Source organism: Dipteris shenzhenensis, chromosome 28 (genome assembly GCF_047967505.1).
Source record: "Dipteris shenzhenensis isolate YYH24624 ecotype China chromosome 28, Dip_SZ_1.0, whole genome shotgun sequence".
Classification (NCBI taxonomy): Eukaryota; Viridiplantae; Streptophyta; class Polypodiopsida; order Gleicheniales; family Dipteridaceae; genus Dipteris; species Dipteris shenzhenensis.
Window position 1 is genome coordinate 32,311,957 of NC_141623.1, and position 15,462 is coordinate 32,327,418.

Here is a 15,462-nt window from a genome sequence, read left to right on the forward strand (position 1 = left end):
GGGGTAGGATTATCATAAGCAGGGGGCTGTAAAAATGGTAGAGCCATTATTAATCCCGCGTTTTGAGACATACCACCAACACCCATGGTGGGGTTAAACATTTCGGGTCCCACTCCCTGCATCTGTGGCATATTCCAAGTATTGCCCATCATTCCAAGCATCCCTGTCTGCATACCAGGCTGCATCCCAAGTTTTGCATACATCATGTTGGCATTAGAGGGGGGATTCCTCCCATCATATTCTGCTGGAAATTCTGCATTCCGGGCTGCATGTGGCTCACCAAACTGCCTAGCATTACAGGTCCTTCCGTGGGCTGTCAAACCATTGCTTAGAACACTGAACCCCCTTCAAAATACCCTGGATGCGTCATAGTATGCGGAAAATCTTGCTGTCCTTGACTCACTAAGTGAAAGTTATTGGCATTACCCATTCCAGGGGCAACCAAGGGCATCACTGGTTCGCCTGAGGGAGCGTGCCTGTGAGTCTTCTTATGCTTCTTCTGCTTCTTTTGAGATGTCTTTTTTCTTCTAGGAGAAGCAATATTGCTAGGAGGAGCTTGCCTAATCTCCATGAAAGTCTGTTGCACCTGCGACGGGGCTTGTATTCGCAACTGAAAAAGGGCATTGGGATCAAGCTCCTCAACCTCATCTACTTCATCATGTGAGTCCTCACTGGCATGCTCAGAAGGAACAGGCTGTTCCCCACTGTCCTGCTCCTCAGCGCCCTTGTTGATACTATGCTCCTCCTCAAAGCTCTATGATGCCCTATCTTCCTCTTGCCCCTCCTGCTCGGAGATGGTCAACGACCTCTCATGGTGTGACATTCTTGCTGAGATTGATGGCTATAGTGAAAATTGCAGTGAAGGCCTCCTTCACCCAGCACTACCAAGGCTCACCTCTGTAGAAAGATGGTGACAATTCCGGCAATGGAACCACTGTAACCGGCCTTCAGGAATCTAAAGGGCAGTAATCCTCTTCTACTCAGTCATAAACCTCATAAATAGCCACAATGCAAGCTTCAATCACTTAACAATGCTTAGAAATAAATTTCAACAACAATGGGGATGCTAGAACGCCCCTGCTCAATGAAAACAGTACACAATACACCGACTGGACCCAAATGCCTTGGCAACCCTTTCGGTATTTATTTAATGCTTCTGAATGGAAATGCTTTACATCAAGGGCTCACCCTGTACTGTTCCTCTCTGCAAATCCTCTATAAAATCAACTCTAGTGAAAATCTACAACTCTGACAATTATAATTCGACTTTCAAGGTCAGATCCATATTCTAACTTAGCACACTAGCTCTCTTGACTATTCCTATCCCTCATAGCCACGAAATATGATAAGGTCCAAATAAGAATCTTAGAGATTCTTAGAATTTCAATTAAGAGAAGTGTTGTGCATGATGACGAAGTCATACTATTGCTAAAGGCTTAGCCAACTAAACCTGATCTGACCAAAGATGAATATAAGAAATAGACTAGTATATTCTTGTCCTGGGTAAACGAAATTGAGTAAGTCTGATTTTGGAATAGCAAAGCCTCTAGATTGTGATGGAAGCATTACAATGAATTCCATTTGTATTTAGCATATTTAAAAGGATGTATATATGGTGGGTACTTGAACTGGGCAAGCAAAAGATGATAGAACACAAACTCGCCCAGCTAAAAGATTTCTGAATGGTAATGGATTTGATAAGAACAAAGGGTGAACAAGCTAATTGGGCGATACTCAAGCTTCTCCAACCCAACATTTGCAGGTGAAAGACAGGCAAGAGCCTGTGTCATTTAAGGAAGCTGTCAAAAGCCAAGAATTGCAAGAAGCTACAGAGTAGAGTATAATTTCATCATGGAAAACCAAACATGGGAATTAAAATCAACCATATAAATGGTTTTATAGGATCAAAAGGGATTCTGAAGGAAAATTTTAGAAGGCTTATGGTAGAGGGTTACAACCAAATAGAAGGTATTGACTATTCTGAGACCTCTGAACCTATGACAAAACTCGGTACAATTAGAACAGTATGTTCTATTGCTGCACAGAAGGGCTGGCATATCCTCCCAGTGGCTGTCAAATCAGCATTTTTATATGATTATTTGGAAGAGGACGTACATGTAGGACAGCCAGAAGGCTCTTTTCAGAAGGAAAAGGTGCAGTTTGTATGCAGATTAAAGAAGGCTATTTATGGCTTGCAAGGGCTTGGTATGAACGACTGGCACAAATTTCCTTAAGAGAAGATTCAGAAAAAGCTTTACAGATCCAAAATTTATTATTTCAGAGAAGGAACAGATTTGGTTATTTGTGAACAATATGTGCGTAAGTGGCAGCAATACACTGAGACGCATCTGAGCCCAAAGAGGGGGCTACCCATAATACATAGATACATGTGGATTGTCACAGACCTGAAAATGGAGTGAGTGGATCAGGTGGGTGGAAGTCTAAAGTTCTTTTCCGCTCACACTTCATACACATGCCATAATCATTTGCAAGGATGAGCATGCCCTTAACAAGTGCAACCACTCAGGAGTTCCTATCCATGGACATGTATAATGCAACCTGTTACTTTCCTCCACAGACATCGGATTATGCCAAATGTTCTCTCCTCCCCCCTCTCATGTAATCGACCCCTTTTTAAGGGGCAAACAAGCACTTTTCGAATTAAAAACAAGCTGGCAAGACCGCTGGAGCCCCTGGCCAGGAAAGGACGGTAGGCTGGTGGTGAGAAAGGAGGGTGAAAGTGAAGAGGAACATAAAAGGCGGCCAATAAATGGCACTCAAATTGGAACATGCCGAATTGGGAGATTCCTTGACTAGCATCCAAAATCAAAACTTGGCATTGAACGTAGCAGGCATCCCTTAGACACCTAGCAGGGTCAAAACTCCACATTCTCCCCCTCATTAGATGCTCCCCCCCCAAAAGCGCACACACATGCACACTAACTAATTGGGTGCATACGGAATAAGAATAATTGTTGCATAAGGATACCGAGCAGATAAATTGTAGGTAAGAAGTGAGCTACAAGCAGAAAGTTTCAAAATTAACAAATAGATCAACAAGGGAACAAATCTGAGTGATCCCAATAGCATAACCAAGTTGACTGAGAGCTATATATATGTTCCTCACATGCTATATGCATTGTTCCCCACTTAAAGCAAGGCACACTAATCTATGGAGTTTTGAGATGAGTCACGACTGCGAGGAAAGGTTTTTGGATGCCACAATATAGTTGTGACTTGTTTACAACCCCTTTGGCCCTTAGAGAGAGACATGTAGAACCCTACCGAGTAAAAAATCCTTTCATGGGGACCAAACTTATTAGGTAAGGGAGGCAACACTTGGCTACAAAAGAAGAGAAGATAACTATGCCAATATCAAGTAGCTGTTTCGCAGTACTCAAATATGAATGGACAACCAAACTTCCAACAAAAGCCAAGAATGTAGAGCGTAGATGAGTCTTTAAAAACCAAAATTAAAAAACAACGAGATTTGAACTTTCAAACCAACTATATGCAAAGAGGGACCTTACCATAGCCTTTGCCTTGTCCAGATGTATTACCAATAATTTTTGCAAATAGGATTGTCCCATGTGGACGGAATAAACTTGCTAGATCTCGATCAGTAATTCCATCGGATAATCCAAATACAAGAAGGTTTATTCCTGAGGAACAAATCAGCCACAAGTCAGGTAAATTTAGACAACCAACACAAAAATCTCCCTACCTACCTGCCCCCCCCCCCTCTCTCTCTCTCTCTCTCTCTCTCTCTCTCACACACACACACACACACAAATTTGACATGGTGGTGAGGCTGACAATAATGTATGCAGCACTTTCTGGGGATGTGACCTCATCGTGGCTGAGTGGCGATGCTTCGAGAGGCTGCAGGTGACTATGGGATCTAGGATGATTTGGGGCAAGCCTTCTGTCCCCACCAGATCATACAGGCAGAGTTTGCTATGACACCGCTCGAGATTGATGCCATTTTCTACACGGTCACCTATCTTCACAAGGCCTGGGCTTTACCCAGAGGGAGGCTACCGAGAGTGGCACTGGATTCATCTATACAACTAGCTAAGAGTGGGGTCCGCATGGCCTGGTATACACCCATTTCTAGATGGTTTGACAGACAGATGGATCGTCTCCCTCCCTTTCAGTACAACTTAGATGCTCCTGATCACTTCGTCCTACATGATGAGATCAACTGTATTATACAATTGGACCTATTCTAGCTTTATACATCACGGACTTGGGGAGGGGACCAGGAGTTACCCACCAAGACCCGGTTCTATCACGACCATTTCTTGAGAGTGTAGGAGGATGGAGTGATCATCAGACCCCAGTACTCGGAAGATGAACGGGTTTCACATGCCCTCAGGATTGCCATTGGACAGATGCGGGTATCATCCCATTAGCTGAGGATTTTATTTTTTATTTTTTTTCATGAAAAAGACTTCTATTAAGTATGAAAGAAACCCGTACGAGCGAGCTTGAAGCAGAAATAAATCATGCTAGGCATGACCTAAGAATTGCAACAGGGAGAGCCACAAATACACCCAGGGAGCCAGCGGATTTGCATATTGTGCACCTTGGGGGAGCTCCAGTCTACTATGAGATTCGAGGACGCTATTCACTGCCTCTTCGAGGAGGCACATGGCTTCAGGCGTCTCTCTCAACTAATTCATTTCTAGGACCAGGTCTGCATTGGGCTTCATCTGGTGGAGATGAGGCGACATAGAGAGATCCTTCTGCACCAAATCATAGAGCAAGAGAGGGTAGTGCCACAAGAGACAGGGGTATACCAAGTCTAGCAGTCCATTCACATCTTATGGGCAGGCCATATCAGACCTCGGCAGGATGCATGATCTCATTATCTATAATGGTCTTGGCAGATGGCCCACCTCAAGTGGTTTCACATGCTTTCCACATGGGGGAGGCTCCAACGTTGATTATTACATCATGGGATCCCCTGCCTTCACATCTCGCATCACTGACTTCATTGTAGCACCTCTCCCTCCAGGGGCTGATCACACTTATCTTTTCTTTAGCATCTCCACTCCACGTCGCATAGCACCTTCCACCCCACCGAGTTCTTACTCCACCTACCATGATATACGCTTTGACCGCGATCACTCACCTACTTACTCTAGCCATCTATACATACTTCTCACTTATATTGACCTCATACCCCTTTTAGAGAATGGTGTTGCCTTGCTCACCCGCTCACTACACGAGGCTGCCCTTCATGTTGTCCCCCACACCACCCGCTCCACCCGCCCACCACCGCCTAGGACAGTCTTCCGAGCGAACCAAATATGCTACGCGAGTACCGTAGGCTGGTACGCAAAAAGAAACTAGACTTCGTTCGTCGGAACGAGGAGGAGCTACTAAACATTTTATTTAGTAACAACTCTAAGGACTTTTGGCGAAGATTTCTAGAGAGAGATAAGGTTTTGTCCTAGCGACAAAACCTTAGTAGTCACTAACCATAGTTAGTGAACTAACTGCGGTTAGGGAAAAAAACCTCTTAGAGGAAAAAGTGCCCCTAACTAGCTTATTATATTACATTGGTCACTGCTGAATTATATCTATAATTCTAACACCCCCCTGCAGTGCCAATGTCATGTACAAGGCTGATCCATCACCAATTCGGCGGATATAAGTTCAAGGCACTACGAAATGCCTCAAACTTTTCACGTGGTAGTGCTTTGGTGAAAATATCTGCAACGTTGTCATGTGTGGACACAAAGATCATACTGATCTCTCCTGCATGCAACTTCTCTCTGACGTAGTGATAGTGAACCTCAATGTGCTTCGTGCGAGCATGAAACACTGGATTCTTTGCCACTGCAATGGCACTCTGACTATCAGTGAGAATTGGAGAAGGACCCTCCAAAGACAGATGAAGATCAGCAAATAGACGTCGTAGCCAGACACATTCAACTGTTGCTGTGAAAGCTGCCCTGTACTCAGCTTCACATGATGAGGTAGCCACTGTAGATTGTTTCTTGCTCAACTAGGAAATGCAAGATTTACCCAAAAAGAAACAATTGCCACTAGTGGACTGCCTAGTGTCATAATCACCAGCCCAATCTAAATCACTGTAGGCATGCATTTGCAAGTCACCCCCCCTGGGAAATAGCAAGCCAAAAGACTTTGTGCCCTGCAAATAACGAAAGATGCGCTTAACTGCCTGCCAATGCATAGTTTTTGGGCTGTGCATGTACCTGCTCACCTGAGATACTGCAAACTGAATATCAGGTCTAGTGTTGCAGAGATATATGAGGCATCCAACAACCTGACTGTAAAGTGTGGCATCAACTGATTCTCCTGCATCATGCATTGTGAGTTTCAGCCCCGGCTCCATGGGAGTGGCTATGGGCTTACACTCATGCATGTTAAATCTGTCCAAGAGTTTCTGAACATACTTGGACTGAGACATAACAGTGCCACGTCTCTCATGAGAGAACTGGATCCCCAAATAAAAGTGAAGCAGCCCCAAATCTGACATGTCAAATTTGGTCTGCAAATCAGCTTTGAAATCTGCAATTTTGTCTTCATTGGACCCTGTGAGCAGTAAGTCATCGACATAAAGAAGGATGACTAAAATTTCCCCCCCATCCATCTTGATGTAGAGGGTGCTCTCAGTAGGACTATTGTGCAGCCCCCTTGCTGGTCAAAAAGGCATGGATCTTGGCATACCATGCACAAGGGGCCTGTTTCAGCCCATATAAAGCTTTGTTGAGCCTGCATACTTGAAGTGCATTTGCTGTAATTACAAAGCCCGGAGGTTGTTTGACATACACCTCTTCCAGCAAGTCCCCATTTAAGAAGGCTGTTTTTATGTCCAACTGATGAACGTTCCACTCAAAATGTGCAGCCATTGCAATAACTGATCGGATGGTGGTCATCCGGGATGTAGGAGCGAATGTCTCCTCATAATCTATGCCCTTTTTCTGAGCATAGCCTTTAGCAACCAGCCTTGCCTTATATCTGTCAATGGAGCCATCTGGCTTCCGTTTGACCTTGAAAACCCTTCGTGTGCCAATGGCATGTTTACCCTGTGGCAAGTCTACAACATCCCAAGTCTGATTTTTTGCAATGGACTGCAACTCATCGTGCATGGCATTCATCCAATGCACATTATCCTTTGCCTCTTCGAATGTGGCAGGCTCCTCCTCATCAAGGAGAGTACCTGCATATGCTGATTCCATTGAATTAGCACCTTCCATGTGCCTTGCTGCACTGCGAGTCCTGCCAGATAACGGAGCATCAATTTTACTCTCCCTGAGAGTCTGTAACAGCCAGTTTGGGACTGTTTTTGCTGCATGTATGTCTGCAATTTCGTGCTGCACCACCTGTTCCACTGTCTGTGGAGGGGGCAAGACATCCTGTGGCGGAACTGAAGCATCTGGAGGTTGCTGTAAATTCTGATTTACATCAGAAAAATCAGCAGGGGAACCCAAGGCAATGGGTAGCAACCCCTCAAAGACATCCTCTAAAGACGAAGGCATTTGAAATTCAGCCTGAGTGTGAGCTGAATTTTCAGAAAATATCACATCTCTACTTACTATGATCTTGCGTGTAGCAGGATTGTAGAGACGGTACCCCTTGCTTTCTGCATTGTAGCCAACAAATATGCATTTGATGGCTTTATCTGACAACTTGTGCCTAAATTCAACTGGCACATGAGCATAAGCAAGGCATCCAAAGACTCGGAAGTGATCCACTGAAGGCTTCCTGTCATTCCAGACCTCATAAGGAGTTTTTGTTTTTAAAGCCTTAGTGGCAGCCTGATTCAAAATATAATTGGCACACATCAAACCCTCTAGCCAGAATTTGTGAGGCATGTGTTTGCTTTTCAGCATACATTTGTCCATCTCCATGAGGGTTCTATTTTTCCTCTCAGCTTTGCCATTTTGCTGAGGGGTCAGCCTGACTGTGAGCTGATGCACAATACCCTTGCCTTTCAGAAAAGCATCAAATTCTACAGACAAGTATTCCCCACCTCTATCTGTGCGCAATGTCTGTATCTTGAGTCCGGTTTCATTTTCAACCATGGCTGAAAAGTGTTTAAACACCGTGAACACTTCAGATTTCTGTTTCAGCCCATAAACCCAAGTAAAATTGGAGTAATCATCAATAAATGTAACGAAGTAGAGATGACCACCCAACGATGGAGTCCTCATGGGACCACAGACATCACTGTGTATAAGCTGTAATTTGCGGACAGCTTTAACTGAACCATCCTTCTTGAAGGGGAATCTATGCATCTTGCCTAAAATGCACCCTTCACAGGCATGTGGAGGAGGTATCTCAAGAGGTGGCAATGCATCAACCATGGAAAACTTCTGAAGTGTCATCAAGCTGTTGTAATGCATGTGGCCATATCTGGCATGCCATAATTTTGCATTCTGCATGGCAGCTGTAGGGGTAGAAACTGCAAGAGCATCAGCTGCTCTTTTCTCAAAAATATCAAGCTGAAAAAGCCCACGCAGCAGAGTACCAGATAACCTTAAGGCATAGTCATCTTCCCTGTCTCGGACAGCACATTTGTCATCCTCAAAGATGACCTGAAATCCACCTCTGTTAAGAGTGGACACTGAAAGAAGATTTTTGGTTATGCCAGGCACATATAAGACATCTGAAAGTCTGAAAATTGAGCCATCAATGGCAGTGAGCTCAACATCTCCTGTGCCACGTACTGAATATGATGAGTTGTTGGCACAAGTGACTTTCTTACCAACGGGAGGTGGATGCAAGGAAGTAAAAAGACACTTCCTAGAAGTGATGTGCTTGGATACACCGCTGTCAAAATACCTAGTGTTCAGAGTTTCATTGACACTGAAACCAGATGCATCTATAGAAGAGTCATAACTGCAAGTCCAAAATGCATATGTATCATCACTGCAAGTGACTGTACTATCTCGAGCATCTGGAACAGCCAACCTAGAATCTGAAATGCAAGATAAAAAGGCATAATCCTGTCCAACAAAGTTGGCTGCAGCATCCCCACTGTCAGATGCATGAGGAGCTGAATCTGAAACAGCCATACCTGAGCTGTTTTTCTTTTCTTTTGCAAGCCTTTTCCTGCATTCTGCTATGTGATGACCTGGCTTTTTGCAGTAGTGACAAAAACACTTCTTCTTGGGCTTACTTGCATCATTTTTAGCCTTTTGTGAAGGCTGTCCTGACCCACTGGAAAGCTGATTTACTGATGTCTTTGCCTGTCCCTTTGTTTTTTATTTAAATTTTGAGAGCATGGCTTGTTCACCTGCACGTGAAGCCAAATTTTTCCTGGTCTGCTCTTCCTGAAGCAGAAGTCCTATCAACTCATGAAAAGTGAGAGGATTTGCACCCCCCCTCAATGATAAGTTCAGCGAGGTATGAAAGCTGAGATAAGACTCAGGAAGAGAATTCAGAGTGGTTGTAATCATCTCTGAATCATGAATAATTTAACAATTGCTCTCTGAGATCCTGTAGCTTTGTGAGGTGGACTGACATGGAGTCACCCTCTTCCATATGTGTATTACTCTCTCTTTTCAAGAAAGATACCCTTGCATCATTCCGAGCTGCATACATGCTTTCCAAAATATCCCACGCTGCCCTGGAGGTCTTACACGACCGGATATGCGGAATGATAAATCTTTTCACTGAAAGAGAGATGCATGACAAAGCTAAGGCATCCCGTGAATCCCATCTCTTCTGCTCTGGAGTAGTGACTGTAGCCGCAGGTGCAATATCTGCTGGTCGGATCTCATCCCCATTGACATAATCCCATAAATTGCGAGAAATCAGAATATTGCATACCATGAAACTCCAGAGGGAGTAGTTGGTACCATCCAACTTGTCTTCCTGTGAAAGACCACCGAACTGGCAGTCATTCTGATTTTGATGGGCCATATCTGAGAAAGAGATTGAAGCAGATACAAAACTGAATTCCCTTACTGGGAATGAAATGCACAACTCCCAAAAAACACAGCCAAGCACGGGCTGTAAATGCAACTTACATTTCTGTACTCGCACTATTAGAAATCTGTCCAAGCATCAAAAACTCTCCAGAATCTGCCAAAAGTGCTGCAAAACACTCCAAGAAAGGCAGTATGAGCTGGAAACTCCGAAAATTGCTCTCCCAACACAAAAGCCCCAAATTTTACTGCAAAATTGCAGTGTAATCACAAAATCCCCAAATTTCTTCAAGAAAAGCCCCAAATTTCGAGCTCGAAATTGCAACCAAAAAGGGGCAGAAGTACTGAGAGCCCCAAATTTTGCAACTTCAGCAGAAAGCCCCAAATTTCAGACAAAATCTGCAATTTTTGCTCCAAGTGTAGCTCCGAAACTACACAATGATTGCAATGTCTGCAACAAACAAAATGCCCCAAATGTACTCCCAGAAAACTGAGCCAAACAATGGCTATCTGCAAACAATGCCTGCAGAAATAAAACTATGCACTGAAGACCTGCAACAGAAGTGTATGGACTGTGAGCTGACAGTATGGAACTGTCAGTGTATGGTCCTGTACGGATTTCGTACGTTGTACGGATGACCGTACGAATGTACGGAGTGCAGACGACATGAGCTGTACGGATGACGTACGGAGTATGGACAACGCAGATCTGTACGGCGCTGTATGGCGCAGATCTGTACGACGTAGATCTATACGGCGCACAGGTACGGCAGGTGAGCAGTACGGCGAGCAGGTACTTCCGGTGATGTTGCAGTACGACGAGCAGGTACTTCAGGTACGATACGTGAGCAGTACGATGAATAGGTACGGCAGGTATGATACAGTACGGTGCTGATATCGCTCTGCAGGTACAAAACGTACGGAGGGAGCTGGAGCAGTACGACAGGTACTGACGTGCAGAAATAAAGTGAAGGTTCCGTACAGTTGTACGAATTGTACGGACGATGTGTGTTGCAACGAAGGTGAGTTGCAGCTGGAGCTCAACGGGGAAGTCGTAGGGGGCTGGATCTAATGCTCTGATACCAAATGTGAGAAGATGGTGAGTGAGAGAGAGCAAGAGAGAGTGAGAGCTGGAAGCTTGGAAGCTGAAAGCTGAGTTGCAATAGAAGAGTGTGAGTACAACTCAATGAGAGAGAGATAAGGTTTTGTCCTAGTGACAAAACCTTAGTAGTCACTAACCATAGTTAGTGAACTAACTGCAGTTAGGGGGGAAAAACCTCTTAAAGAGGGAAAAGTGCCCCTAACTAGCTTATTATATTACATTGGTCACTGCTGAATTATATCTATAATTCTAACATATCTCACCCATCCACAAGACAAAGGATCCCATGAGCCTGGAAAACTACAAGACCATTATGATTAGACATGTCGTGTCCAAGGTTTATGCATCAGTACTTGATTCCGAAATTAGCAGATTTGTGGAGTGTCGAGGACTGAGCAACAGGACAGGCCGGATTCCGCCGTGATCATGGAACCATCGACCACATTCTCACACTCAAATGTATCATCGAGGTGGTGAGGGCACGGAAGCACAGGGTTTATTGTTGCTTTGTGGATTTCCGCAAGGCATTTGACACAGTTCCAAGAGCCCGCCTCATACGACGCCTATAGGACTTGGGTTATGACCAGGCACTAGTCATGTCCCATATTTGTGTACACGCTCACCTTTGGTGGTATGGAATGCATTCAGCTCTTTCAGATACGTGTAGAGGCAAATGAGAGCAATAGCTTAAAGAGACAATGTATATCTATATAAACACAGTCCAATCAGGCTGAATTCTGAAGTTCCACTACATATTCAGTTTCTAGAAACGCAGCTCTCCTCTTCGGGACATTAGTAGCTTTCCTTGCACAACTCTTAAGACGAGAGATGATGTGCAATGCTTACACAATGCATGAACACTCTTGCACACCTCTTGAGACAGGAGATGAAGAGACCTGTGAGTGTGATGGAGAGCAGAAGTGTAACCTCCACTATGTAGAGCCATGCAAAGGGAAGGGCTGGCCCATTGCTGATGTGGGGCTGACTTGCCATTTGGCATTGGTGCCACATCATCAATTGACTATCGGCATAATCTAACTTGTCTATGTCATCTATAGTACTTGACATGTGGTTGTCCTATGACACCGGCACATTTCTGAGATGCCATTCATCATATGTATTGCTCCATACAATTCCATGTGGCATGAGCCACGTAAGCACCTCAAGGTGTTGTCATGTGGCCAGTATGCCATGTCATCATCTTGGGTAGCACTTCGGCATCCAAGAGGTGGAAGTACTATGAATAAGGAGGAAAATCTTAGAGAGATGGCTGGGGATAGAGAAAGCTGTGATGTAAGAGGCGAAGGAAAAAGATATAGTCAACTACGATGGTCCTCCTCCATTTGGGAAACCAGTGAGCCCATCGAAAAACGGCCATCTCTAGACCATTGTATATGACAAGGTCATGCATCCTGCCTATATAAATGAAGTCATGCCCATATGAGGTGACTGAGGATCATCGATCTACAGACACTCATGAGATACCTGCCTCATGTAAATCTATGCTAGGCAACATAATCGAGTCATGCTGAAAATCAATGATCGCTACCTAGTCGTCAAGGGTCTTGGCATTGACGTCTCCAAGAAGGGGGACCTCCTCGCAACTCAAAAAGTCCATGATATCTTGGTATAAGACAGAGTATGGAGATGCCTCTTCCTCCTCCCAAAGCTCCCTGGCAAAATGTGAGGTCTTGGGAGGAAAGTAGTAGACTGCGATGAAAGTATCTCGCGATGACGTGCTACCAATCCGAAACTAGATGAATCTAGCATGTGGGTTGCAACTCTCTATGATGATTGTTCCCATGAAAGATGCTTGGTACAAATTGCTGCCCTGTCGGATCCATGTACTCCCACGCCCCCACTGGTCTCGCCCCGATAAGCAAACTCCCGTATACGATTCCAAGAAATTTCTTGGCTCTATCCATAAGGTTCATTTACAATTCCAAATGTACAAGCCAAGGCCTTGGTCCTACGGGACCCCGCATCCGTATGTTGGTGTGTCAACGGGTCCTCGCCTAGGTGCCATTCAAGTGTGACCCCGGTCGGTCGAGCTCCGACTCTAAACAGGGAGGGGATGTCCCCAAGTGTGATATGTCTGTCAACCCTCTGTTTGTGCTGTCGGGTCACAGGCTCCGAGTCACGATCATGTCGAGGCCTCATCTCGTGGGGGTCCATGTGATCTGGTTGAAAGAACTCCGTGATAGAGCTCTGAGAGGAATCAACCAAGGAAAAAGTTTGCTCCTGTCTCCGTGCTCGGAGTATCCTCGCGTGGTGTCTGAGTACCTCATGAATGAATCCTGCCAAACACCACTGGTCTGGGTAGGAGAGGAATCGGGCAAAAATCCCATAGCTATCTTTGAAGAGGCAATAGAAACGCCCTCGGATCTCATAGTAAACAAGACATCGGAAGATGAAGTGCTCTTCTGTCTCAACCTCTTGCATGTCACACAATGTGCATATGCGCCTCTCCCTGGGTAGTCGCTCTGCTCTGCCGCTCTCAATACGAAGTCTGTGTGAAGAGACCCGAAACTGCCCAAGAGAGATCCTCAGTGAGTGGGGTAGGTAATCCTGGTGGGTCAATGAAACCCTCCGTTGTGATATGTAAGAAATAATCTTTGTAGAAGCTAAGCTTCACTGGGAGTTCACTTGGTCCCAACCAGGTCCAAAATGTGTGTAGCTGTAATAGATCCTCACGGATAACCTGGTTGACCTCGTGTGATTGGAGGGGAGAAAACGGAGCATCCATGCTGTATTGAAAGGGAGGTAGTCTATCCATGTGGAGCCCCAGTCGCTCAAACCATCTCTCTGTGCGTGCATACCAGCGCCTCTGGTCCCCACCTGCTGCAAGTGCCATAGAAGAGGACCGAGCTAGCCATGGTAGCCTGCTACGCCCAGAGGTGTAATCCCCATACTCCCTGACTCGGTATAGATATGTGATGACTTGAAATGCAGCATCTAGCTCTAAAGGGGGTAACCCAAACTCAGCCTGAATGATCTGGTGAGGAACGGATGGCTTACCATGAATCATTTGTGATAACATGAGAACCTGTAGCCGCTCCACACGGGCTCACTCTGTATCCGACAAGCCTGGCTCCCAACATGGGCTGTCGTACATCCCATTGGTGGACCAAGGAGTCAAAAAGCAACCCCTTGGTCCGTGGATCCTGAAAGTTTGAGTGGAAGCACTGCCTCTCTAGTCTGGCCAATGAAGCATATCCTCTGCTCAAGCATGCCTGCAATGCGGGTCTCATAGTGAAGATGGGTCCAGAAAGACAACCCCAAGATAGGTGTATGATGAAACTATCTCAACAGGTGACCCATCAAATATGAACTGCTCCAGGCGCATGACGGCTCGATATGTATTGAAGATCATGACCTTGGTTTTACCCAGGTTGACCTTCAAATCATGAGACTCACAAAAGGACTATAGTGCGTCAAGGTGTCTCTGGAGCCCCTCTGCTGAGGAAGACAAGAGAGCCACGTCATCTGCATAAAGCAATATCCGGATCAGCGTGCGCGCAAGAGAGCAACCTAACCCCCCATGTGTCTACATCACTTCGTCAATGTAGAGGCCAAACAAGGTAGGCGATAATGGACACCCTTGTTTGACCCTGATAGTGCTCGTGATCTCGTCTGTCCACCCAGATCCTGCTCGGACTCTGCCTGAAACTCTCTTGTAAAGTGTCATGATAGCCCAAATGATCTCCTAGCTATTCCAGGGGGACTGCATGGCTGCAAAGTTCCAAAGATATATACAAGTGCATTCGGCATCATGTCATGGGGAGGAAGAGATTTAATTGTAGGCTAGCTCTTAAGATAACATTTGTGCATTACATGTCTCTCAATCGAAGAACTCAATCACAAGAAGCAACTCAAACACACCTAGAATTTCACGTGAGATCCATGTGTATATGCATGTCTGCCAAAAGTAGGCATGATACTTTACAAAAGACAACCTTGCAATGAAGATAGAGAAGCTCTGATACTGAATGAAACAGCCCAAAGGTAGGTCACAACTAGCCTAAAGTAGGACCGATTTTATCTTCAGACATACCAGCAAGAGCACCAAAAGTTGGTACACAAATACTGGGACACAGTTGGTGTAGGCTAGTGCATAACCATGTCACGATCTGTGACGTATTCCTTTCTCTATTTCTAGACTTATGGATGGTTTGATGAATGGACTCTTGTGGAAGGGTATGCCCTTTCGACGGGACACTTCCTATGAGGCACAACCCTTGCCCTTTCGACGGGACACTTCCTATGAGGCACAACCCTTCACAAGAGACACTCTATTGAAGAGACATTTCTATTGTAATGTACCCTCTCATCAAGGGTCACACCCTTCACAAGGGGTACACACCTCTTCATGCACATACACTTTGGAGTACACACCTTTTCATGTGTGACTCTTCACTCTCTATATAAGAGAGGCCCAATTGTATGGATGAC

General features: G+C 45.2%; 1 protein-coding gene across 1 annotated transcript in view; it reads right to left on the bottom strand.

Annotated features, from left to right (window-relative positions):
- The window catches only part of LOC147883463 (uncharacterized), a gene marked incomplete at its 5' end in the record, with an annotated part of 44,846 nt that overhangs the window by 7,917 nt on the left and 21,467 nt on the right, over positions 1 to 15,462 (bottom strand). The window contains one exon of the mRNA XM_087399568.1: positions 3,531 to 3,662. Within this exon, the coding sequence (XP_087255694.1) occupies positions 3,531 to 3,662 (132 nt within the window). The remainder of the gene's footprint in view (positions 1 to 3,530; positions 3,663 to 15,462) is intronic.